The 24,237-nt window shown below is 47.8% G+C and overlaps 1 protein-coding gene across 3 annotated transcripts in view; it reads left to right on the plus strand.

Annotated features, from left to right (window-relative positions):
- Nucleotides 1-24,237, plus strand: part of UXS1 (UDP-glucuronate decarboxylase 1) — a 110,299-nt gene that overhangs the window by 63,276 nt on the left and 22,786 nt on the right. For 2 of the 3 annotated variants that reach the window (XM_004704327.2, XM_004704328.2), the window contains exons 7-9: nucleotides 9,684-9,788; nucleotides 14,834-14,893; nucleotides 19,581-19,702. In XM_004704327.2, coding sequence (XP_004704384.1) covers nucleotides 9,684-9,788; nucleotides 14,834-14,893; nucleotides 19,581-19,702 — 287 coding nt within the window. The remainder of the gene's footprint in view (nucleotides 1-9,683; nucleotides 9,789-14,833; nucleotides 14,894-19,580; nucleotides 19,703-24,237) is intronic. The other variant, XM_045283908.1, reaches the window with a different exon arrangement.

Genomic DNA, 24,237 nt, shown 5'->3' on the forward strand with positions numbered 1-24,237 from the left:
CCAGGTCTCCCACACCCACCTCCCCACCAATTTGGATCGCTTGTTGTTCCCTTGCCACTGGGTTTGTTCTTCATTCTCTCTTCCACATGCAACTTGTGGTTATCAATAGCCAGTCATTTTTCTAAATGTGGTTTCGTTCTAAGGACACGAAAACCGTGCTTCATAGGCAGTGATCTCTTTGTAAAGAGGTGAAACCTGTGCTTCAGAGGCAGTGTGAGGGCAGGGTAAGTCTTGGGACAAACTCATAGAAGCCTTTGCTAACCAGAGACTGCCCGCCATCCATGTCGCCCCAGGTCAGAGTTGAGTCAGTGACAGAGAGCTTTCCATTTCTGCAGCCCTTCCTGGAAGAAGGCTGTGCTCCTGTGCGCGCCACAGCAGAATGGCACTTTCGACATCCTTGAAGGAAAGGAGGCCGATCATGTACTTTTCAGTGTTCGTGGATTTGGGGGAGCAAAAGGAAGTCTTTGGGGTGAGATCTGGGCTGCAAGATGGCTCAGGTAAAGGCTTCCCGGTGAAAACCTCCTAGCACAGGACCTTTCCTGGCCATTTTCTCACCAGGACTGTTAGTCATTTCTTAACACTTCGACCTCGTAGGACTCCCCTCCTGTGTCCTTTGAAACTCCATCAAAACTGTGTCTCTGGGACCCCCAAAGTAGTCGCCATCACTTTCTCAACTGGTCTTCTGTTCTGGGTTTAATTGGTCCAACATACCCCTTCAAAAGCTACTGTTTTGACTGGATCCTTTCTTTTCTTTTTTCTTTTTGAATGCTGATGAGACTGAGACAGGTGTGTGACTGAGAGAGCTTGTCTACAGCCATCTACTGATCACAGAGTCATCATTAAGCATGTTTTGTTTGGAATCAACTCATACATTGTATGAACTAGCACCCCCAGTAGCAATACTTTTTGACTTTTCCTCTTATAGGTAATATCATGCAACTTAAAAAAAAATGTTGACAACAATGTACATGGTCTCTCTCTTGCCCCCCCCTCCCCCCCCTTTTCCTACTTCCCACTGTCCCCAAGTGCCCCAGAGGAAAGTACCATTAATAATTTATTTGTATTCTTCTGACATTTTGATATGTCTGTCAGCTAATACAGATAGACATTCATAATTTTCTCTTTCTACAGAGAAAGCAGCATTTTACATTACTCTGCATCATAATTTTTCCACCCATTGTATCCCATTGAGCCTTCTATATTATGCACAGAGAGTTGCTTCATTGTATTTTTGGCAGCTGCCTTGTATTTTATTGTGTGGCTGTATTAGATTCTTTATACAGATACCCATTTTCCTCAACATTATTTTGTCAGGAAATCCCCACTGTGCTATAACTTATATCATTGCCCCTTCTTGTTGGACATTTCTTGCCCTTTGGGTCCATCATAAGCCACCCACTGTGTATCCTATCTGCTGTCCCTGTCATCACCAGTTAGGGTACCCATGTAACTCCTGACACATCAAGCCCCTAACCTCTACCCAAAGCTGCCCCAATTGGCATCCCGAGACCAGGTTCCACAGGGATTCAGAGCTGGGCTCTCAGAGAGAGCCAGGTATTGGGCACTTGTAATCATGGACAAACCTTCCAGGAAAGTAACAAAATATGACAGTCGCCAACTTACTATATACGCCGTGAACACTTATACTATATTCCAGGTACAGTTCTCATTATAGGATGAACCAATTTGGTTCTCAAGACTGTATGAAGTAGGGAATTCTTACCCCCAATTCACAGGTGCAAAAACTAAGACACGCAGCCCCTTCTGTTACCTGCCTCCAACGCAGGTGCTTAAATCCCGTGAGAAGCCAAAGAGGCACAGGTAGCAGAGAGGGAACGAAGGAGAGACTGGCGATTAGCCCCAGGGGGTTGACCAGGCAAGGTGGGGCAGACTTGGTGTCGGCCAGAGGGACCGCCCCCTCTTTGTGTAAACATTGGAGGTGCTGTGCTCTGCTGACAATATTTTGGTGGGATTACCGTACAGAAATTTCGCAACTCACAGCACATGTAAAAGCCTCGGGAGCCGAGGCTGCACAGCGTAGAGAGCCCGCCTCTTTAAGACAGAGCTTTCCAAAGTGCAGCTCGGCGCTGTCAACGCCTCTCGCTGAGGCGGTATGGCCGGCGAACGCGCCAGTGTTTGCAGGAGTTGCTGTGGGTTTGGCTACTGGCGTGGAGGAAATCGACAAGCTGGCAACACTACAGAGACACACACAGTCCCTGGGGACCAAGCCAGACCTCCGGCATGTGCAGTCTTGCCTTTGCATTAAGCAAATATTATTTGATAGGAAGTCAGGGCAAAATCCCACTCTTATTACTCTCTCTGCCAAGAGAAATTTGGTCTTTAGGCTTTGAAAAGCTCTGCAGCTTCATACATCCTGCTTCCCGTCAGAAGGACTGGTGTGGAGGGAAGGAACTTGGTTTGGGGCAGTGCTGTGGCATTATAATGGAGCACGTGAAATCTCGTTCAAAGTCTGTGTGCCAGGTGTGGATGTGCTTTACACGGTTGATGTGCGTGTGGATTGTGATGGGAGTCGTATGAGCCCCTAGTGGAACGATTTAAAAAAAAAAAGAAAAACAATTTTCTGTAGCAACTATTTCTATGATTGGCCTTTTACTGTGTGTGAAATTAGATGCCAGTACACAGAAACAACTTAAAGTTTAATGTATTTCTATCATCTTCATTTTCAAGGTGGAAGTCCTTAACTAGACCTTACCGGGGTGGTCATTCAATAGGATGTGGTATGGGACAAGCAGGAAGTTGGGAACCGGGCTATGTTAAGAACTTGCAATACAATAAAAATCAGTGTGTTTTTTGATGTGAATTTTCCCCTTGGTAGAAGATAACACTGAATTTGTGTATGAGTGTGCGCATGTGCATTCTTGATACATTCTGAACTGTAGATATGGGTTATTCTAAGAGGTGTTCAAGTTCTACATGTTTTTCCTTCCTTATTAATGTCTCATTAACATGGGTTTCAGGCACAGTGAAGTTCATCCTAAAAACATGCACACTTACAAAATAATTATTGTCAAGTGGATTCCAACTCAGGGAAACCCCCTGCGTGCCCAGACTGCACCTTCAGTGTCTGATCAGTCCAAGGGAGGCTGCCAGATCAATCAGGGCGCCTCTGGTTGGGACGCCAGATGCCAGCCTTCCTGGTGGATTCTAAATATGATAACCGGCTGGGCCACCCATCTAAACAAACAAATCCACGGACTTGTAGTCAATTGTAATTCATAGCAGCGTCACATAGGATGTCTGAGGCCATCGATCTTTATGGGAGCACACAGTTCCCCTCCCGAGAAGTGGTCGGTGGGCTTGTGCCTCTCACCTTCTGATCAGCAGCCCATCTCTTATCTCCCAGCCACTCGGCCTTAAAGGAGGGGCAGGGGGTGGGGACATGGAAGTTCATTTGTGGTTAGGCTGGTTGGGTTTCCCCCTTGGAGAATTTGTCATCCCAAAAATAGCCTGTCTGCCCTCTGGGAGGTAGCCCGTTGTGCATCTATTTTTAGGGACTCCCGTGTGTGTGTGTGTGTGTGTGTGTGTGTGTGTGTGTGTGTGTGTGTGTGTGTGTGTGTGTGTGTTGGGGGGGGGGAGTGGAGAACTAGCTTGTTTCACTGTTCAGTTTATCGTTTCCTTGATAATTAGCATGAATTCTTTTAGACTCGTTTTATAAGGTTCCCATTCTGCTGGCTGAGCACAGGGCCCTTTGTCAATGTGAAAAGGTCACGCGGTTGACTGGGCGGTCAGCATGTGGAGGCACACGGCCAGCAGATGAATGGCCATGCCTGCCTCTCTCCCGTTTGCCCCCCCTCCAGCCGCAACTTAAGAATGTTTCAGCCTTGCGCTTTTTCCAGCGTACTTTTGAACTGGAGAGCCGCTTTTCTGGGCTGTGAGCGTTTACATTCCAGAGCTCCTGGTACTTAGGATTGCTTGGTATTTACATAACACCTTTCCCTGCAGATAAATTCCTGCCCCTTTCGAAGTTTCCCCCTTCTTTCCTGTTCAGAATTCCTTACCAGATGAATGAAACCCACAGGGAGTGGCATGGGGGGCGTGGGCAGTGTCCTTTTTAGGGTAGAGCTGAGCTAGCTGTCAAGGTGACCTGCTGCTTGCTTGGTAATGTGACAGACAGGACACGTGGGGGTAGGAGAAATGGGGCTGTTGAAGACCTGGCCTTTGGGGTAATAACAAGGTTATCTTAAACAGAACGCATCCGAGTTGCTGCTTAAATAACCATCCAGAAGTTTGGCCGCATGGTCTCTTCTGTGAAGATGGGTCTGGAGCCACCGTAAGGTTAAGCTGACAAAATGGTTTTTAAAAAGGTGCGGAGGGGAGTGGAATCGCTTTCTGGATAAAAAAAATAAATGTGAGTCCCGATTTAAGATCCATCTCTTCACTGTTTCCAGGCTGGGCCCTGCTGAAGCACCTTGTAGCGGGATTTACTTTAAAGTGCAGGTTTCCAGGCCCACTTAGTGATTCAGATCCAGCAGACCTGTAGCAGGTCCCCGGAGTCACATCTGTACACGCTTCGAGGTAACTGAGGCAGGTCTGCCCTTGGAAGAGCACTGCCCTCCCCCTGGAGTGCAAAGCTCTGTGGAGAATTACAGGGGAGAGACAGGCTCTGTGTGTGTGTGTGTGTGTGTGTGTGTGTCAGTGTGTGTGTCAGTCAGGAGACAAGTGAGCAGCTTCATCTTAGGATCGCATTACGTTTGAGACAAACTTGTTTTCCTCTTAATCATCTACTCTGTTTTCTTCCTTGCCCTGCGTAGGTCATTACCTCCAGAGTGAAAATACGTGCTGGGTTTGTTTGCCAAGAACACCACCCATATACATTGATGTACGCTGTCTTTGGGCTACGCGGGGCAGCCCGTCTTCTGTGAGCAGAAATGCTGGTGGTTTTCACAGCAGGTGGGAAGCGATCACACGGTACAGGGATAGCCCAGTTCTGCTCTGAGGTGTGGTATCAAGAGCTGAAGTTGTCTCTGGATTAATTCTGGTTTGAGTCTGGCAGAGTCCCACTGGAGCGAGCAACAGGCACGTGGAGGCTCTTGGAAAGAAGGAAGCCCAGTGCCTGTTATAGATGGAATTGTCTGTGTCGCCTGCTCCTAGCCCCAAAGACATGTTGAAGTCCCAACCCCTGGTACCGACGAACGTGGCTGTTTGGAACTAGCCCTGGAAGGTGTTTTCCATTTAACATCAGGCCATATTGGAGTAGGGTGGGTTCTAATCCTAAATGACTGGGGTCCTTAGAAAAAGGAAGAGACCCAAACGATAGACAGCTCCGGAGGGAAGACACTAGGTGGCAACAAAGCTATGCCGAGAGTCAAGGGTCTGCTCCAACTTCTCCCTGGGAAGATGACCCTGCTGATACCTGGCCTGAATACTGCTGCTCTGAGAGCCTCTGCTTTGGGGTACTCTATCATGGCTGCCCCAGGGAAGCCAAGCCCAGCCCAGCCCGTGCATGTGAGTTCACGGCCTGCCGATTAAACAAGTCCCTGAACTTAATTTTAAGCAGCACTGGTAAGAATCGATCCACTTTTCGCACTGGTCGTATCTATCCATTGGATGAAAAAATGAAATAGCCTCGGCATTTGTGGGAGTTTTGTGAGATTTTATTTTAAAAACAAATCCTACCGTGCTAACTTACAGTTTATAGACTAAAGACCCCGCCTTTTGTCTCTAGCTGTTAAAAAGAGCACATGGGAATGGGAGAACAGTTAAAATATTTGCTTTCCTTTTCTTTGGCGAGACCCTTTCTGGTAATGTGCATGATCGACAGGCACTTTCGATGAGATTCGGTTTGCTGAGTTCTCTAAAGATACCTCTTTCCCTTGTAGCACTGGTTCGGTGGGTTTGGTTTGGTTTTTCATTAGCTCAGTAACTTTCAAACTCGCCTCTTTAGAATGTGTGGATGAAAAGCTCCCGCATCTATCTGCCCACTGGAGCAGCTGGGTCAGGCTGTAGGGGTGTGCCCGGGCAGCTTTCTTTTGGAGACTTTGTGGGTGACTTGGTCAAGAGCACGTACGGAGAATCGCTGGACTGATCTAGTGGCTCCGGAGCAGAAACCGGATGCACCCTGCAGGGAGAGCGGGAGGGGAGCCATTACACACCCCCAGATCACTCCCTTCAGACCTCAGCTTGTTGTTCACGGTTTTGCCCATCTTCTTCTGTTCTCGCTTTTCTTAAATGTCACTTTGAAATCTTGTCGTTCCGTGCCGTCGGGTTAGTCCTGATGCCCAGCGATTCTGTGTGCCACAGAACAGAACACCTGGCAGGCCTGGGCCCGCTGTCCTCGCTGCCCTTGCTTTGCTTGAGCCCCTTGTTGCAGCCGCTGGCTCAGTGCCGTCTCGTTGAGGGTTTCCTTCTTGATAGTGTGTCCCAAGTACAGGAGAGGAAGGCTCACCACCCTTGCTTCTGAAGAACGTTGCAGCCGTACCGACTCGTGGGTACCTAACCACGATTTTCAAGTGATGCCTGAGATAAGAGCGCAGAAGGTAGAAAGATGAACAGTGCTGAGGAGTAAAACCTTGAGCAGATCTTCCGTGATGGATTTACACATCCTTCTGGCAGCCCATGGGGTGATTAGTCAGTATTCTCCACCAGTGTCATAATTCAAAAGCATACACATTGCTCGTCTTGTGCTTGGCTTGCCAACGAGGCCATTGAAAATGCCTTGTCTTCAACATCAGTCTTTCTTTTGAACACTTTGGAGAGACCCTTTGCAGCAGACTTGCCCAATAGAACACATTATTTGTTTTTGTTTTCTTTTTACTTCTGCTTTCCTTGGAAATGCTTGTGGAGCCAAGTGTATTGAGATATTTAAAATGGAGAGCTCTCCCTCGTACTCTCATTACCTCACACGAATCTTCATGGCAGAGAGCCTTTGCGGTTACTCAGAAGATGGGGCCTGTAGTTTCGCATATGTTATTGCTGCCTCCTTCCCCTTGGAGGTACTCCTGGTACAGGGAAAATAGCATTACTGGGCCCATGCCTTAGCAGTTTCTTGGCCTAGGCAGTACCTGAAACCTCTTCCCAAATGCGGTAGTGAGATGATACAATGCCAGCTTGCAGATGTCTGAAAGTGTCGGCGCATCTCCCACTCCCCCATCACCCTCATGCTTCCTGGGACTCAACCCGACACTGAGAGCTGCTGGAGCTGCTGTGTGGACACCGACAGAGGTGGGAGCTCTAACCCACCGGCCGTCACCTCCCCGCCACATGCATGATGGCATGTGGCCGTGTGACTCTGAAGAGAGAATTACAGACTGGAGTTGGACTGACGGGGGATGCCTTCTTGATAGTAGAATTACTTCTTGAGATAAAGCTCGCTCTTATACAGACATGAGTGTCACTGGATCTGCTTCTGCAGACAAACCTGCCTAACACACCAAGTATACCATCTCCATAGAATAACCCAGTGTTTGCCGGGGGGCCAGCCACCAGTGAATTCTTGCCTGAAAGGGACTGCACTCTAAGCTCCCTGACATGCGCTCAGACTTAGAAGGACGGCGCTCAGCAGAATGTGTGACAAGGAGCGCAAGCCTGGGGCACGTTGCACTGTGCCCTCTGTGCCCCTTTGTCTGAAGACAGACACTTGCCCTCGAACCCTCTCCACTAGGCGGTGGGGCTGGGGAGGGGGCTGTCAGGTAAGCAGCCTGGATGCAGAAGTGACCCCCCGATTCCGACCGCCATTCTATAGAGTGGGAGATTATCAGAAAGACAGGGTGTTGGGGGTGGGAGGATTTTCGGGGAACGTTTTAGCAGAATTCATGAGAACGCGTTTTTGCCTGTTTGTTGTCAGATTTCCCCTTTTGTCCGCCATCCTTGAGCCAGAGCAGTTCAACACCGGGTGGGCGGAGGGGGCGGTACCGACCATGGGTAGGAACCTGGGGGGGGGGGTTGGGGAGGGGGGGGGGGCGGGGAGGCAAAGAAAGGTGCACGTTGCTACTCTGTTGTGTAAGGGCAGAAGCTGTGTCCAGGGGAGGCTCGCTTTTGACAGTGTTTTAAAATCCCCATTTCTCAGCTCTCTAGTGGACGGTGGGTGTGTCAGCGTTCCCTGGTTGCTAAAATGGAATGAAACGGACCAGAAACGTCCACAGAGGTGGCTTCACCATACATCTCCTCACCACCGCTATTCCACAGGAAGCGGTTGAGCCCGCAGAAGCTCCCTGATGAGTGATTGGTGCAGACGGTTCGAGGCTGGTGATCTTAAAGTAGAGGAACCCTGGGGAATGGAGGCCAGCCGTCAGAAGCCACTGGCTGCTCTGTGGGAGAAAGATGTGCAGCCTTCCGAAAATATTTCCGTTTGAGCCTGACAGGACCAGGGTGTCCCGTCCTGTAGTGTCTTTATGGGTGGGAATCTGCTTGATGGCAAAGGATTTGCTTTGGGGTCTTAAAGTTAACGCCTATTTACTGTGGAGTTTTGCAGAGCCCAGCTTTAAAAGTCATTCTCGTGACATTAAAAGCCACCTTTTTTAACTGTTACTTTATGTACAGGATATATATAAAATGAGGGGAAAAGCTATTTTCTACTTTGTTTTGCTTTTACGACAGATTTACTTCACAAATTTAAAAAAAAGTACATCTGAGTCAGAAAGATCTAAGATCTCATGTTTTGAATGGTTTTTCTAAGATAGATCTTTGTGAGTGAGGAGTAAAAAAAAAACAACCCTAATTTGTAATCACATTGACTCTACTATGAGCAAAATAAGACTTAAGTAATTGGCCCAGCACATGTTTTGGCTCCATATAAGTAGGCTTTCTATTTTGGATTAAAGTTCTTCTAATGATAAACTGAAAATTAGTTTCTGTCAATAATAACATGTTGATTTGAATTTGGTGAAAGCTATAGTAGTAATAATACCTTAGGGGGGAAGTCAGGGACAATTACCATGCAATCCTAGAAACCTTCATTAAGTAAAAGTGTCAAAATGCAAACTATGGTATCAGCGTATTCTTTCATCTAGTTCTTTACGCTTCTGAAGGTGGTGTTTCCATCTCTCTGGTCCTTCCCAGAAGCATTGTGCCCGCCTCTGTTTATGCCTTGTCAAAACCACAGTTACGCATCCTCAGGGCACTCAACCCTCTTCCTTGTAAATGTTTGTTGAGCTTGTGGATCAGAAAGGCATCCAAAGGGGCAGGACAGTGCGGGAGAGCCCTGGATACCCTACAAGACAGAGCCACGCACGTTGTCATCATGGGGGGTGGGGGTGGGGGGTGTGAGGAGGGGCCGGGGTTATGCAGCTGTCTTTGTCTTCTTTCTCACCAATGCAATTTCACTTTTTCAGAACTTCTTCCTAACAAGGCCCTGTAGTCGTTGAGAAACCGTTTAAGGTGGCCCCTTGGGGACCCCCCCTCCCTCCCCGACAAAATAAGGCGATCATCTGACCTCTCTGCCTTGAATTTAACTGGCCCAGCAGATCTCCTTAGCAGTCCGCGTTTTGCTTGAGGTTTTTTATTGTGGACACCCTAAATGTATGACTAAGAGAACATGTGCACAGCTGCCCGCTGACGACAGGGACACCTTATTTGGAATAAACTTCAGTATGCCGCTCTCTGGGAAAGGAGCTCAGCAGAGGCTCGGCAGTCAGAACTGGAGCCCTCGTGCAGTGCGATTTCTAACCACTCCGATTCTGCTGTCTGCCCTTGGAAATAATATGCTTCCATTTCGTCTCTTTCAGTTGACCAGATCTATCATTTGGCTTCTCCAGCCTCCCCTCCAAACTACATGTACAATCCTATCAAGACACTAAAGACCAATACAATTGGGACCTTAAATATGTTGGGTAAGTTGTCATTTTCTCAGTCTGTGGACCATGTTTTAGATGACTGACTGAAGGTAACCCAGCGTAGCGTTAGTCTCCTCTCTCCTCCCCCTGCCAGCATCGTCAGGTTGGTGGTGTTATTTCAGCGTGACTTACTTTGCCGTATACAAAGTAGACGTCTCACACATCCCAGTGATCTAGTCTGTCCTAGGCTTAAGGTCTTCATGTGTGAAATTCTCTGAGCGTTGACCGGAGCTTTGGAGAAGCGTGTATCTTCACATACCAGGTCTTAGGTGCACAGCTGTGATGAAAGCGCATGTATGAGGGTTTAAAGGTAGAGGCATGCGTAAGTTTGGCACAAGTTTGAAGCACTGTCGTTATTTCCCTCTCATGAAGGAGACAATCAACAGAGACCCATTTATGAGTACCTCCTGTGGGAGCACGGGAAACCATTGTCTAGACTGGGCGTTGGGCTTCTTGCATGATGACGGAATCACTTGGAAACAGGTAGCACTGAGGGTTGTCCATGACTAGTACTTGTGAAAACGCTGAATTGACACATGTTTATATATGTGCGATTATTTATGTATGAGCTGGATGAGCTGCCACGTGGAAGAACCCACCGCTGTTGAGTTCGTGCCAACACCGAGTGCCCCTGCAGGCAGAGCAGAACTGCTCCTCGCATTCCCACTGCCGTCTGATTGAATCACTCTTTGGCATTAGCCACTTTGGGAAACATTTACAGTGTCAATCTTTATAAGAACTGACAGCCTCCGCTTCCTCCTGAAAGTGGAAGAGAGGAAGTCCTTTTTAAAATTTCAAGTGAAAAATGCCATAATTTTAGGAATATTTAAAGCAGTGATCTACATGGGTTTTGGAGGGACTAATTAATCCTAACTTTTAATTTGAACCCAGCATCGAGACAAGAGGTGGGTATTGAAGTCTCTTAGACGACACATTCGGAAGTATCGCGCTCTGCCTGAAGGAAGGTGGTCACTTCTTCTCGTTGGGAAGGGCATTACTGCACCTGTTCTTGTCTCCTGCTTTGCTTGGTAGACAGGACCGTGCCCCTGCCTCTGCCGACCAGTGTGGCAAAGCTGGGGCTGCTGCTCGTGCCCTTGCCACCAGCAAACTCTTCCCCTCCTTCCCTGCTCCAGTCTCTCTCTCTGCCCTCCCCTACCCCCTGCCCTCAACCCACATGGCACACAGTGCACGACAATCTCATCGAGCACGTGCCACTTGACAAGATAGCATGTATTAATGGAGCGAAAGGCCTGTGCCTAAGGCCCTATGGCAGGGGATACAGGTGAGGGCCCTGCTTGGGAGATTTAGCACCGTCAGGGGAGGTGATGTATTTGGGTGTCATATCAGTCATCGAGAGTCGGAAGTGAAGTTCCCAAAGGGAGGCACCAGGGAAATGTGCGTAGAGCAGACGGAGGACGTGACTCTAGAGCTGGGGCTTTGTACTCCACTTAACACCTGGACTTGCAGGTCTGGGAGGAGTGGCTGCTGGCCTTCCAGGAACAGCAGGGACAAAAGCAGCAGTGCGAGTGGTTTGTCTACAAAAAACCAACCCCAAACCCATGACCTGAATGAGCCTTTGCTTTCTAAACTGAGAGCACCTAGGGCAAGCAAGATGGACTCATTGAATTGTCTGACTCTCTTGGTTTGGCCCCTATCTGCAGTTCCACCACGTCCCCAGTGCAGTGCTGGAGGGCTGCAATCCGAGGAGACCTTTGTCCAGAGTCACAGGACTGACTCCTTTGTGAATCTTACTTCCTTCCTCCCCGCAAAATGTTGCAGACTCCCTCTTGGTTTTGAAATCTTCAACTCGGTTCGTCTTGAACTCCTCACTCCTTGCCATGGAGTCAATGCGGACTCCGAGTGGCCCCGTGCGTTTCCGAGATGCTAACTGTTGGCAGGACTATGAAGTCCAGTCTTTCTCCCGGGGAGCTGCTGGTGGTTTCGATCTGCAGATCGCAGCACAGTGTATAACCGCTGCACCACCCGGGCTCCTCTCTCGAACTTCAGCACGTTGCGTATGTAAGTGCATCTAATTTCAGGGGAAACTCAATGCTTTTAGTGGTGGGGTATAAAATGAATGGTCCAGCTAGCCTGGCAGCTCCTTAAAACAATAAAAATGCCACTGCCCTCTGACTTAGTAATGGCCCTCTTGGGTATTTATCCCAGAAAAGTGACAACTTATGTGCACACAAGACAGACCTGCCTTGGAGAAAGCAGATTTGGTCCTTGGCGTTAAGGATGATGAGACTTTGTCTTCCATATTTTGCACCTGTTGTCAGGAGAGCCCAGCCCCTGGGAAAGACCTCATGCTTGGGAAAGTAAGGGGCAGCGGTGGAGAGGAAGGCTCTCACGGAGGTGGATTGGCTCAGTGGCTATATCAGTGAGCTCAAGCAAAGGAACAATTGTGAGGATGGTTCAGGACGGGTTGTGTTTTGTTATGTTGTGCGTAGAGTCACTGGGTAAGAACTGACTTGATGGCTCCTTATAGCAACAACAACATGTGCAGACAAAAACCTGCCACGCATGTTTGTAGCGGCTTCATTCAGAATAGCCCCACTGGGAACCGCCACAGTGCGGTAGAGCCGCGGAGTGACGGAATCCCAGTGAAGAGGAGGCCCGCACTGTTGGTGCTTGAAGCCACTTGGGCGACTCTCAGAGGGAGTTGTGTCAAGTGAGGAAATGCAGGCCCCGAAGTTTGTATACAGTTGCTGTTTGATTCCATTTGTGTATCATACTTGAAAGGAGGGAGGTTGAGGAGGGAGGGAGACTGGCCTGTATCTTGACCGTGTCAGTGTTGGTGAGCTGCCTGTGATACTGCACTAGAGTTTTAATCTATTTTTTGTTTGATTGTAATCTAAAAACAAACTCACTGCTATCCAATTGGTGTCGACTCACAGTGATCCTATAGGACAGGATAGAACTGCCCCAGGGGCAGAGACTAACTCTTTACAGGAGTAAAAGGCTTGGTGGTTTTGAACTGTTGACCTTTTGTGGTTTGCCACCCAACAGGTAACAGCTGCACCACCAGGCTTCCTCAGTGAGAGCCTGGAAGCAACAAGACGGCCTCGGTTTCCAGGTCTCACAGGTGTTCAGCCTCTAGCACTGCATACATAGTCTTGCTGCTTTTCTGTTGGTGGGAAATATTTGCGTTTTCCTCCTCTGGGAGGTTTCCATCCCACACAGGTATAACGCATTTGCCGGCTGAGCATTTTTAACATGTAGAGCTCAGTGCTTCTGAGCTTCTATGTCTTCTAACTGTGTTTGAATCGACAGTGATCTTGCCATAAAAAGTCTAATGAAAAAAAAACAGAAGAAAGGGACCAAGTGGATTCTTCCTTTTGAAGCTACATCATTGTTTCCTCTTAATAATATGGGCTCGAGGTCTATCTCCCAGACTCCTCTAGAGTAAAATTAAAACTGTCTTTGTGCTGGCAGCCTATGGATTTTGCTTTATATTGAATCCTTTGAACATTCTCTGCCTTGAGCAAATTGTGGGGTTTGCACAATTTATCTTCCAAGCCTCACCTTTTTTTTCTTTTTTTTTTTTTTTAAAGCAAACTGTTCTTTCTTCACTCAAGCATCTCTCCGTGGTTCTCTCTCCCGATGTTCCTGGGTACTCTCACGTTCATGTTCCCTCATGCTAGGGCCACGAGGGTCACCTGGCCTCCCCAGAGGTGCCCACGAATGGTGTCTGGCATACTCTTTGCTCCCTCCTAGAACACCGGGGCTGTCACCCTGTGTGAGTGCTTGCGACTGAGGAGCTGTGGGACCCTGCCACCCTCCTGTGATGCTGCTCGTGTACAGAAGGCGTCGGGAGGGAAACCTGAGGTCGTAGGCAAAGGGAAGTGACTTCTCTGTGCCAGACTTCACAGAGTGTGAAGGAGTGGACTTGACACTGTTTAAGGGAGCCTTTGGACTGATCTCTGTCTGCATCTCACTACTAGATTGGAAGGATAGATCGTGATGGAATTGAGTCCATTCTAAGGCCTTTGGGAGGGTCACACAGTTCCGGGGTCGCTGCTAACCAGAAGGTTAGGTGCCTCTGGAGAAAGACCTGGTGTTAAGGGAGCAGTGCCACTCAGCACCTGTCGGGGCGCCATGAAGGGAATCATTTTGGCAAGTTGTTTTTGCCTTCTTTCTTTACTCAAGTGTCAGTGGTAAATGCTGGAAAGGTAATGTCGGGGTAGGGCTTAAGAAAGGCTGACAAGATGCTTTGAAGAAAGTGCTGTTGCTCAAATTGAGCCTTGAAGGAAAGAGTTAAAGGGGATATTGCCCGGAAAGAAGGGCACAAGCACAGAAATTGCCAGGTGTTTGTGTTGCAGGAAGTAGGAAAGAGTCGAAGTCAGGTGAGAAGGACCTTGCTTTCTGCCTGATGAAATGCTGAGCGGAGGCAGGGTTGTGCAGGGACTGAGCTCTGCTAACTGCGCGGTGGGCGCGTCAAGCCCATGAGCCTTTCCGTGAACAAAACCATCCGTCTGCTCCCGTGGAGATTGCCAGTCTCTGAAACAAGCCTCGTGCGGCACTCCCTTCTGCCCGGTTCGATCACTGTGAGTCCGAGGTTACTAATCACCCGTGGCTGCTTTTGTTTGGTGGTGGTGGTGGGAGGGTGGGTTCAATGGGTGCTAATTCGAAACAAATGTGTCTTTGTGAAACTCCTAAGTCCTGCCTCTTTCAAACCTGTGGACGCCACATTTACCATGTATACGCGAGTATAAGCCGAGTGTATTCAGCGCGTTTTTAATGCTGAAAAAGCCCCGCAGTTTTTTGTGGTACAATTAGGTGCCTCGGCTTCCGCTCATTTACATATGGTATGCACAGTTGGCCCTGCTTACAACTGTAATATCCAGTGAATTACCACCCGGGGATTCATATTTGTTGAGAGTTTATTTTGGTTTCAAAGCAGTCGCGATAGGTGTGGGTAATTGAAGATATATGGACAATCAGATTTAATACCAAACAGTTTCATCAGCTACCCATCATGTGCGCATGACCGTGTCTCTCCCGTCATCCACCGCTTCTCACTGTGCGTTTGCTTTCTGCAGGGCTGGCAAAGCGGGTCGGGGCTCGTCTTCTCCTGGCCTCCACCTCGGAGGTGTACGGAGGTGAGTGAGGGGCTCAGCTGCCCCGGGGAGTGGGCCCTCTGTACCCCCTTGCCATTCTGTCTCACGGAAAAGATTATTTCACTTCCAGGAAGGGCAAGCCTGAGCTTCCCGTCCCCTTGAATAGTGGCAACAAAGTTGTATTATTATGACTAGCTATGCAGCACTCCTGAAGCGTATTGTCATTAGCTTGGAAATTCAGGTTTGCCACTTAGGAGTTTACAAAAGGGTTCTTTTTTTAACCATTCTGCACTGAACGTATCCCAGAATTCATGTCTTAAAATGGCTTAGCTGGCCTTGCTTCCTTTTCCGTGGAAACCGTGCATGTCTGACTTGCTGAGGACTTGCAGTTGAAGACACTGCATTCAGAGCCTGAAATAAACTCGCTGTAAACCGATAGCGATTGGGGGAAGCAGCACAAACGAGTTGTGCCGGAAAAATGAACCTATTTCCCCAACCGCTGCTGTTTCACCACCCCTGCCCAGATGCACCTCAGTGGGTGTGAGGAGTGAGCGCCAGAGGGATCCACGGATCTCGTTTCAAACCCCACCCCAGTGTGAGTGCAGGCTTGGTTGATGCCCTGGAAGCCCAGGTGGCAGTGGGGATTTCACCTTATCATGGGGACAGAAAAAAAATAAGTAAATGAGATTCTTTGTTGATGTTGCTCTCAATGTAGATGACATGGAGGGAGCCAAATAGAGAGGGCTGAGCAAAACAGGGATTGACTCCACAACACAGTTAGATCTTTGTAAGTCCTGTATAGCAGAGAGCAGTCTCCACTTCTCTTTTGAAACCTTTGGGAGTTAGGAGGGGGCTGTCTGTCCTGCCTCAGTTCCTTTGGGAATAAGCAGGTGAGTGCACGCCTGCCTTTCCCACTCCCTGTGCGTCCTAGGGGAAGAGTTATTCAACAGAAGACTTACAGGGGTCCCTGCCTACGGCACCGTGTGGATTCCTTACGGTATCTTTGAGTGGCTTCACATAGCACAAGCGGAAGGATTTTGACGTAGTACAAAGGGCTGAGTCTTTTAAAATAGTTCAATTATGAAGCTGTTCAGGTCACATGACCAAAGAGACACAGTGACATCTCTTCCATATGCACCTTTCTCCAGGCACCTGATCTTATCATCTGTCTAGCGTGTTTCTTTGTGGCTGTTGGGTTGGGTGACTTTGAATTAGCTCTGACTCATCAAGCCGAAAGAAACATTGCCTGATCCTGTGCCACCCTCATAGAGACTGCTGCTTGGGTCCATTGTTACAGCCGCTGTGTCAGCCCTTCTCCTCGACGCTCTTCTTTTCCTCCAGCTCCGCTATACCACTGACTTGTCTGGGCCAGGAAATCTACTTGGCCAACTGACTGAAAGAGAGCCATACCTGTGCCCCTTCCAAAGAAAGGTGGCATGCAAATGCTCAAATTATAGAAGAGTGTCATTGAAACCGCATGCAAGCAAACTTTTGCTGAAGAGCATCCAGAAACGGTTACAGCACTACATCGACAGGAAACTGTCAGGGGTTCAGGCCGAATTCAGAAGAGGACTTGGACCAAGGGATATCACTGCTGATGTCAGATGGATCAGAATACCAGAAAGATGATTACTTGTGTTTTATTGACTACACAATGGCCTTTGACCGTGTGGCCCATAATACACTGTGTCTACCCTTGAGAAGAATGGGGATTTTCAGAACATTTCATTGTGCTCATTCGGAACTTGTACATGGATCAAGAGGCAGTCATGTGAATGTCATACAAGGGCCCACTGCATGGTTTACAGTTGAGAAAGGTGTGCGTCAAGGTTGTGTCCTCTTACCATACTTGTTCAACTTATATGCAAATGATCAGAGACGCTAGATTATATGAAGAAGAATGTGGCATCAGGATTGGAGGAAGGCATTATTAGCAACCTGCACTACGCAGATGACACAACCTTGCTTGTTGAAAATCAGGGTGATTTGAAGCACATGCTGATGAGAATCAAGGCTTTCAGCCTTCATTGTGGATAATGACTCAATGTAAACAAGACCCAAATCCTCACAACTGGACCAATAGGAAACATGATAGACGGAGAGAAAGTGGATGTTGTCCAGGAGTTTGCCTTTCTTGGATCCATAATCAATGCTCCTGTGCCACAATGTGCCAGCCTGGCCGATAATCACATGTGGGCCTGGTTGAAAGGCGGAGGGATAAATGGGTGGTGAAGCCTCCCCTTTCTAGTTCTCGGGTCTCTTGTTTTGTGATGGTTGCACCGGGTGCAGCTGCCTTAGCAGTTCCTTGCTTCAGCTTGCAAGATTGACTTCCTACAAGACATCCCCAAGGAGAAGCTACATGGACCTATCCAGATGCAGCCCTGGGTGCTGGAGCAGCCGTGTGGAGACCCCTGCTAGTGCTGAGATGCTTGTTCGTTCACTGACTCAGCTTTCCTCCTGCAGTCCGCATCATTGCCTCTGTTTTGTGAGGTGGAGGACTTTGTGGACTGGTGTTGGGTTAAAGGGTTAATGTTGGACTTGTGGGCTTGGGCAGCATTGGGTTGGGATGTTTTCGTGATGCACATTTTCTTACATAAAACTCTCTTATACACGAGTCGCTGTGGATTTGTTTCTCCAAAGTACCTAGACTAAAGGAGCCCTTTAGAGTATTGAATAGCAAGGAGGTTACTTTGAGGTCTGAGGTGCGTCCAACCCAAGCCATGGTATTCTCCATTGCCTCACATGCTCATGGAAGCTGGACATTGAATGAGGAATTCCAAAGAAGAATCGTTGCATTTGAATTGTGGTGCTGGAGATGAAGATCAAAAGTCCTATGGACTGGCAAAAGGCAAACAAATCTGTGTTGGAAGATGCATGGCCAGAGTGCTCCATGCACAGAAGCAGGGATAGCAAGACCTCATCGTATATGACATTGAACATGTTATCAGGAGAGACAGGTCATGATGGCTGGAGTTTGAAATACTGGTGGCTTCTAGCATTATACCAGTGTGACAAAGGGACAGAGGAGTGGAGAAACAACAGGGATTAAGACTTCTCTGAAAAGATACATGAGTGTGTGTTCCTTCGGGTTGTTCATTCCTTTCAGGGAAATCCATAGCATTCACCCATTGCTTTAGTCTGAATTTGATAAATGAAGTAAAAAGCTTACGTTTTGGACGTGCTTGTTGATATATACAGCTGTGTTTTAGCCTGGCAAAATGCTGGAAAGGGACAACTGATAAGAGGTCATTTTTTATTCTAAATTAATGGTTTTGTCAAGTAATGGCATGATTCTGTAAGGGAACTCTGTCATAAGCTTTAGTACTGTGGGCATTTCAGTTCAGCAGTGACCAGTGAACAGGAAGCGTTTGGTTGTACGAGATTTTTCTCTCATCCTCTGTCTCATCTGTTACCGTCTGCACTCAGGTCTGACTTGCCCAGCCCTTGTCAAAAGTTCCCAGAGTAAGGTCTGCTATCAATCATCTATTACGTCCGCATGAATTCAAGCTCTTTTCTTCTCCCAGAGCAGTTGCCTTGGGCATTTTCTCATCGTTTAGGGTGTTTTGCATCATGACAGCAGATAAAGACCTGTGCTCAACCATACATAGGAAAAGATGCAAAACCACTTGACCTGAGAGATTGTCTGTTGACCCAGGCCCCGCCTCACGTTGCCCCTTCACAAATGAGCCGGTAGTCAAACTTCAGGGACAAGAGCAGGAATGAATGGAGTAGATTTCTTGTGTGTTGTTTTCCTAGATTTCTTGGCAAAGATGTGTATAGTGCACAGCATAGCCATATTCAGAGTGTGTATAAATTCCTAGGATACCAGGGAAATTGGGCATTAATTTATGGCTAAGTTTCCTTAAATAGTCTGTTCCCTGGGAACATTTTAAAATGAGACCTGATTTTACACACTAGGAAAACAGGAATTGGGAACTATAAAGTGTAAGTGTGACGGGAACAAGATTCATCAGCCGTTGGACCATTCTGCGCCTCTGCCCACACTAGGCCGGCCTTCCGGTTTTCCCAGATTTGTTTTGGTGATGGCATGTCTGAAAGTCCTGGTGTTCCACAAAGATTTCATTTTGAAACTCCTAGTTAATTCGAAGTACATGTTTTTGTATTTTTCTTCTGTTCTTTGTAAGTGTAAGATGTAAACCATCTGCCTCTTTATGGAGATTATAGTTAATGACTAGGTGTATAGACTCTAAAAGGAGTCTTGGTGGTGTCATGGGTTTTGCGTTGGGCTACTAACCACAAGGCCAGCAGTTTGAACCTACCAGCCACTCCTCACAAAAAAGATGAGGCAGGCTGTCTACTCCCATGAAGGTTGACAGCCTCGGAAACCCCATTATATAGGGATGCTGTGAGTTGGCTTTGACTCGATGGCAGTAGGTCTGTTTTTATTGATTTTCCAGACAGCTTAAAAGTTAATGCCAATTTATGGGAGCAAGTGGAAGATTTGAAATTGACACACTCGATCTTCCAATTAATCTTTGTTTTCTGTCAAATACACAGCTACTGTTAGTACTTACCACCAGATGTAAAACCACCATGTCTGGCTAGAACGCAGACTTGATTTTAAAGCGTTGAACGAACGCCCCTTTTCCATATATGTCTCACCATTTGTAAATGCTTACCTTGCCCGTTGTCACCTCACAGATCTGCCTTTCATCAGTGCGCATGCAAGAATGAGAAAGCAAAGTCTCATTTTCCCTCTCATCCATAGATCCTGAAGTCCACCCTCAAAGTGAGGACTACTGGGGCCACGTGAATCCAATAGGACCCCGAGCCTGTTACGATGAAGGCAAACGTGTAGCAGAGACCATGTGTTATGCCTATATGAAGCAGGTACTTTGAGGGTTCAGGGGGTGGGCGTGGGGGGCTTGTGGATAAGCTCAGCGCATACACCTGGTTCTGTGTGAATGGGGAGGGTGGATCCTGGGTGTTGATCCCTGAGTAGTTTATGGCTGCGGCCTGTGGCATCATCTTCCCGAGTGTGTCTGTCTGGAATCCTAAAGGAGCCCAGCAATGCTTGGCCATCAGGATGCCAAGTAGTCTTGCTCCAGGCATTTCCATAGGACAGGAAATAATAGGCCACATCAAACCAAGCACAGGACCCCCCACCCCCACCACCTTTCTCTTGAAGAGGGTTGTTGGGACTCTCTCTCTAATTTTTAATGAAATACCAACATTTAAAAGATCCCTATAGTGAAAGTGTTTAAAACCTTTTGCTCTATTTCTTGGCCCGAAACAAGACTCATACTAGGCTGCTTGAGGAGCCTGGCATAGATCAGCTCTTGTTTCAAAGAACTGCTGGTTGAGTTTTGAGTTCAGGAGAGCATCGCCCACAGTTTGATGTGGTGTCCCTGGTGCCGAGAACCAGCGCTGTGCACCTCTGCACTTGCTTACAAAAGCGCACGCGGGAAGGCGCCAGGGACAAGCAGTTGTGTTGCTTGCATACGAAGTTTCAGAAGTAGTAGAATTCGTGACTGCTGCTCTGTTGTTTTTCTAAACATGTCCTTGTGTTTCTGGAGAAACTTCGGTAGGAAGCTAGGTTCTCGTTTTAGTAGTTTCTGCATCTCTCGTTCAAGGGCGCCGTTCCTTTCCACGGTGTGGCAGCGTTCTCTTTATCCCCAGTCTCGTGGTAGGTGCGTTCAGCTAGCGCCCTTCTCCCCGGCCTCCTCGTCTCGGTCTAGTAGAGCTTCTCAACCTGACTCGTGCCGCGGCCCTTTCCACAGTTCCTCATGTGGCGGTGACCCCCAACCACAAATTTGTTTTGGTTGCTACTTCATCACTGTAATTTTGCTACTGTTGTGACTCGGGTGACCCCTGTGAAAGGGTCGTTTGACCTCCAAAGGGGTCTCGACCCCAGGTTAAGAACGCGGGGAGAGGAAGAGTGGCCATTAGGACTGGTGGAGGTGGTTGCAAGGAGGAGGAGGAGGAGGAGGACGGTCGTTAGGGTGATGGCATACATTTCATGAGCCACTTGTCGTTTGGCGATAGGTAATCTCTGAGAGGGGTTTGAGTCCCAAGCTTCAAGCCTGTCTCAGAGGGAAAATCTTGGATACCCTTTTCTTCTATATTCTACCAGTCCACTAAGCCTGCCCTTTCTTAAAATTTGGGTTTTATTCTTTGTTTTTTCGACCCATTCTCCCTGGTGTCCATGTAGGTGAGGTTATCGTTTGAGTGGACTCAGTCCTGCTAGACCTGTTTTTTCTTTGAGTCTGGTTTTTGTTTTTTTCTTTTTCTTACCTCTCTTTTGCTCCTTAACCCTAGAGACTGATAGCTATAGCTTAGATGGCTGTTCACAAGTGTTTGCAACCTCAGGTGTTGGTACTCACCAAACTAGGCTCCACAGAGCATTATCTTAATGAGCTATGTTATGTTAATAGACCAAGTTGTTCCCCGCACCTGCCACGATTGTCCTAAGCCCTTAAACCAGTAACCCAATCCTGCGAGGTGTCTGGTGAAGTCTAGTAAGTGTCCATAACCGGGCCCCCCCTCCCCCCCCCCCCCCCCGCATGCTTTTAAAAATATTTTATAGTACCTATGAATAAATAGGCAACACACACACATGTATAGCTACATTTGCCAACAGGAACACCTGTACACGCATACCTGTATATTCATACGTGCTTACCTGTATAAGCATGCATATCTACTTACATACCCACACTTATTTTTTGGTTGTTATTAAAGCTGTTGCCAAACTGTACATGTGGCTTTGGACAAAAATGCCCCTCATTGTTGTGCGCTTCTTAGTGTCAGCTTTGCCCTTGGTCAAATTGTGCTGACTTGACCTCTGCCCGGAACTGCCTGACCCATCACCAGCACTACCAGTGTCCACCATCTGGAAAGTGAGTCCCCCTCTCCCTTTGGGGACCAGCAAAGAGTGTTTCTTGCCACTTATAAGCCTATTTCTGGTCTTTTTATTGTAGTCGGATCATACTGTAGTTGTCCTTTGTCACTGACTTTGATGTCACACAGTCTGAAGTCCTCTGGATTCAGATTAGATTTTGAGAACACCGAAAAACCAAGCCCATTGCCATCCAGTGGATTCCAACCCACAGTGACATTCCGACTCACAGGGACAGCTGCCCTGTCCTCCTCTTTATGGAGTGGAAAGCCTGGCTCTTTCTCCTGCCCGACATGCTGGTGGTTTTGAACTGCTGACCTTGCAGTTAGCAGCCCAACATGAAACCTCTGTGCCACCAAGGCTTGTTATCATTCTTTATGCCTGTGCAGAGTATTCCGTGTGTGTGTGTGTGTGTGTGTGTGTGTGTGTGTGTGTGTGTCTGTCTGTCTGTCTGCATTTGTCGGTGGTACTTGTTTTCTGGTGCACGTGCCATCCTTGGTGGAGGTACTCTAGAATTATCAGTTGCACCGAGAGCAGTGAGATTCATCACCCAGAAGTGGCGTTGTGATGTTAAGATTAAGGTGTCGGTTTAGTAAAGAATTCATATTTTTATTATATACTGACACCTACCTCCTAAGTGTAAATCCACGTTTTATTGTCTGGACCCCGTCTCAAACTCACGACCATCGAGTTGACTCACGGTGACTCTGTAGGACGAAGTAGAACTACCCTCGTGGGCTTCCGAGCCCGTAACTCTTCACGTGGGAAAGAGGCTCGTTTTCCTCTGGTGGAGCAGCTGGTGGTGGCGAACTGCTGACCCTGCTGTTCGCAGCCCAACGCAGAACCACAACAGTACCATATCCTGCATAAAGCAGTATCTAAAAATTGAACAAATCCACAAATCAATTTAATGTGCATAATCGGTTTATAAAAGTCTTCTCTCTTTTCTGTTTCTCTTTAACAAATGAAACCACATATGGAGAATTTGATAACCTAGGAAAATCTGTTTTACATACAAAAACAAACCAACCCAACATTCCTTACATTTTTTTTAAAAAGCCCTCTTACATGTCCTTCCAATGGATAGGATAAGATTGGCATTAGGATCAAAGAGCAAAGTGTGTTTCATGAATAGCTTGAACCTTTCAGAGATGAACTGACGGCTGCTTCTCATGTATCTGGACACGGTGGTTTAGGGAGGGAGGGCCCTCCGTGGTCTGCACTTGGTGTGCGTGTGAGTTCACGGCCCCTTCTTGAGAAGTGACTCGCCAGGCCCAGGGAGCCCCTAACTGGGCTGGGTCTGCAGAACAGACCACAGTCCATAAAACCACAGCATGGCACAGCAGAAAGGAAAGAATAACTCAGAGGTCATTTCATCCGGTGCTTTTAAAGGTATGCTTGTATTTTATTTTTCAGAATCAACATCGCTTTTGAAATAGTTGATCTATAATTTAGCTTTTGAAAAATTCAGCAATATGCTTAATTTCACCGAGTTGTGTGTGCACTCAATACTGGTTGAAACGGCACATTTTTTTATGTGCTGTATCTAAATAACGGAGCCCTGATGGACTCAATGGTTACCCGTCGGGCTGTTAACCACAAGGTATGCCATTCGAAAACAGCCGCTCCTCAGAGAATGTTCCCACAAAACGCCAGTGGTCTCAGAAACCCAAAGGGCAGTCCACCCTGACAGATTGTAGCTGTGAGTTGGAATCAGCTCAGGGCCAGGGGGTTTGGTTCTGTGTGTGTGTGTGTGTGTGTGTGTGTGTGTGTGAGAGAGAGAGAGAGAGAGAGAGAGAGAGAGAGAGAGAGATATTAAAATACTCAGCATCTGTTTTCATAAGACCCCGGTGGCCCAAGAGGTAGATTAGGAGTTGAGCTGCTAACTTCAAGGCGAGTGGTTCAAACCCACCTGTTGCTGCAGGCGAGAGAACGATGAGCCCGTCTGCTCTCATAACGATTCATAGTCTCGGAATCAACTCTGTGGCAGTGGATATGAGGGCAGAGAGCCAGGTCTTTTCTCTAGCAATGCCACTGGTTTAGTTCGATCTGCTGACCTTTGGATAACAATGGAGTCAGATGGGTATGAGTCTCTACTATATCAGGTGATGCAGGCTGTGGCTCTGCACCAGGCTGTGTCCTGCCTCTGCCACTCCCTCCCCATGGGTCCTCTCTCCCGGCCCCACCAACCCACCCACAAGTTGGTGAGAGTAGTATTTGCTCCCTCCTGGCCTCCGTCCCAGCGGGGGAATGGACTAAACATTCGGCTGCTAACCTCACAGTCAGCAGTTCGAGATCACCAACTGCTCTAAGGGAGAAAGATGAGGTTTACGAAGATTTACAGTCTCAGAAACCCACATGGGCAATTCTGCACTGTCTGCCGGGTTACTGTGCCTTAAAGCCGACTTAGTGCCAGAGGGTTTGGGTTTTGTCCTCTGGCCTAACTGTGAGGGGTAAGCTTAGGCTACTTACTGTGTGACGAACACTCAGGAATGTTGGCCCATTTGTGAGGTAACAAAAATCAAAC

Source organism: Echinops telfairi, unplaced genomic scaffold, assembly GCF_000313985.2.
Source record: "Echinops telfairi isolate 266 unplaced genomic scaffold, ASM31398v2 ScPeMD7_7467;HRSCAF=8505_1, whole genome shotgun sequence".
Classification (NCBI taxonomy): domain Eukaryota; kingdom Metazoa; phylum Chordata; class Mammalia; order Afrosoricida; family Tenrecidae; genus Echinops; species Echinops telfairi.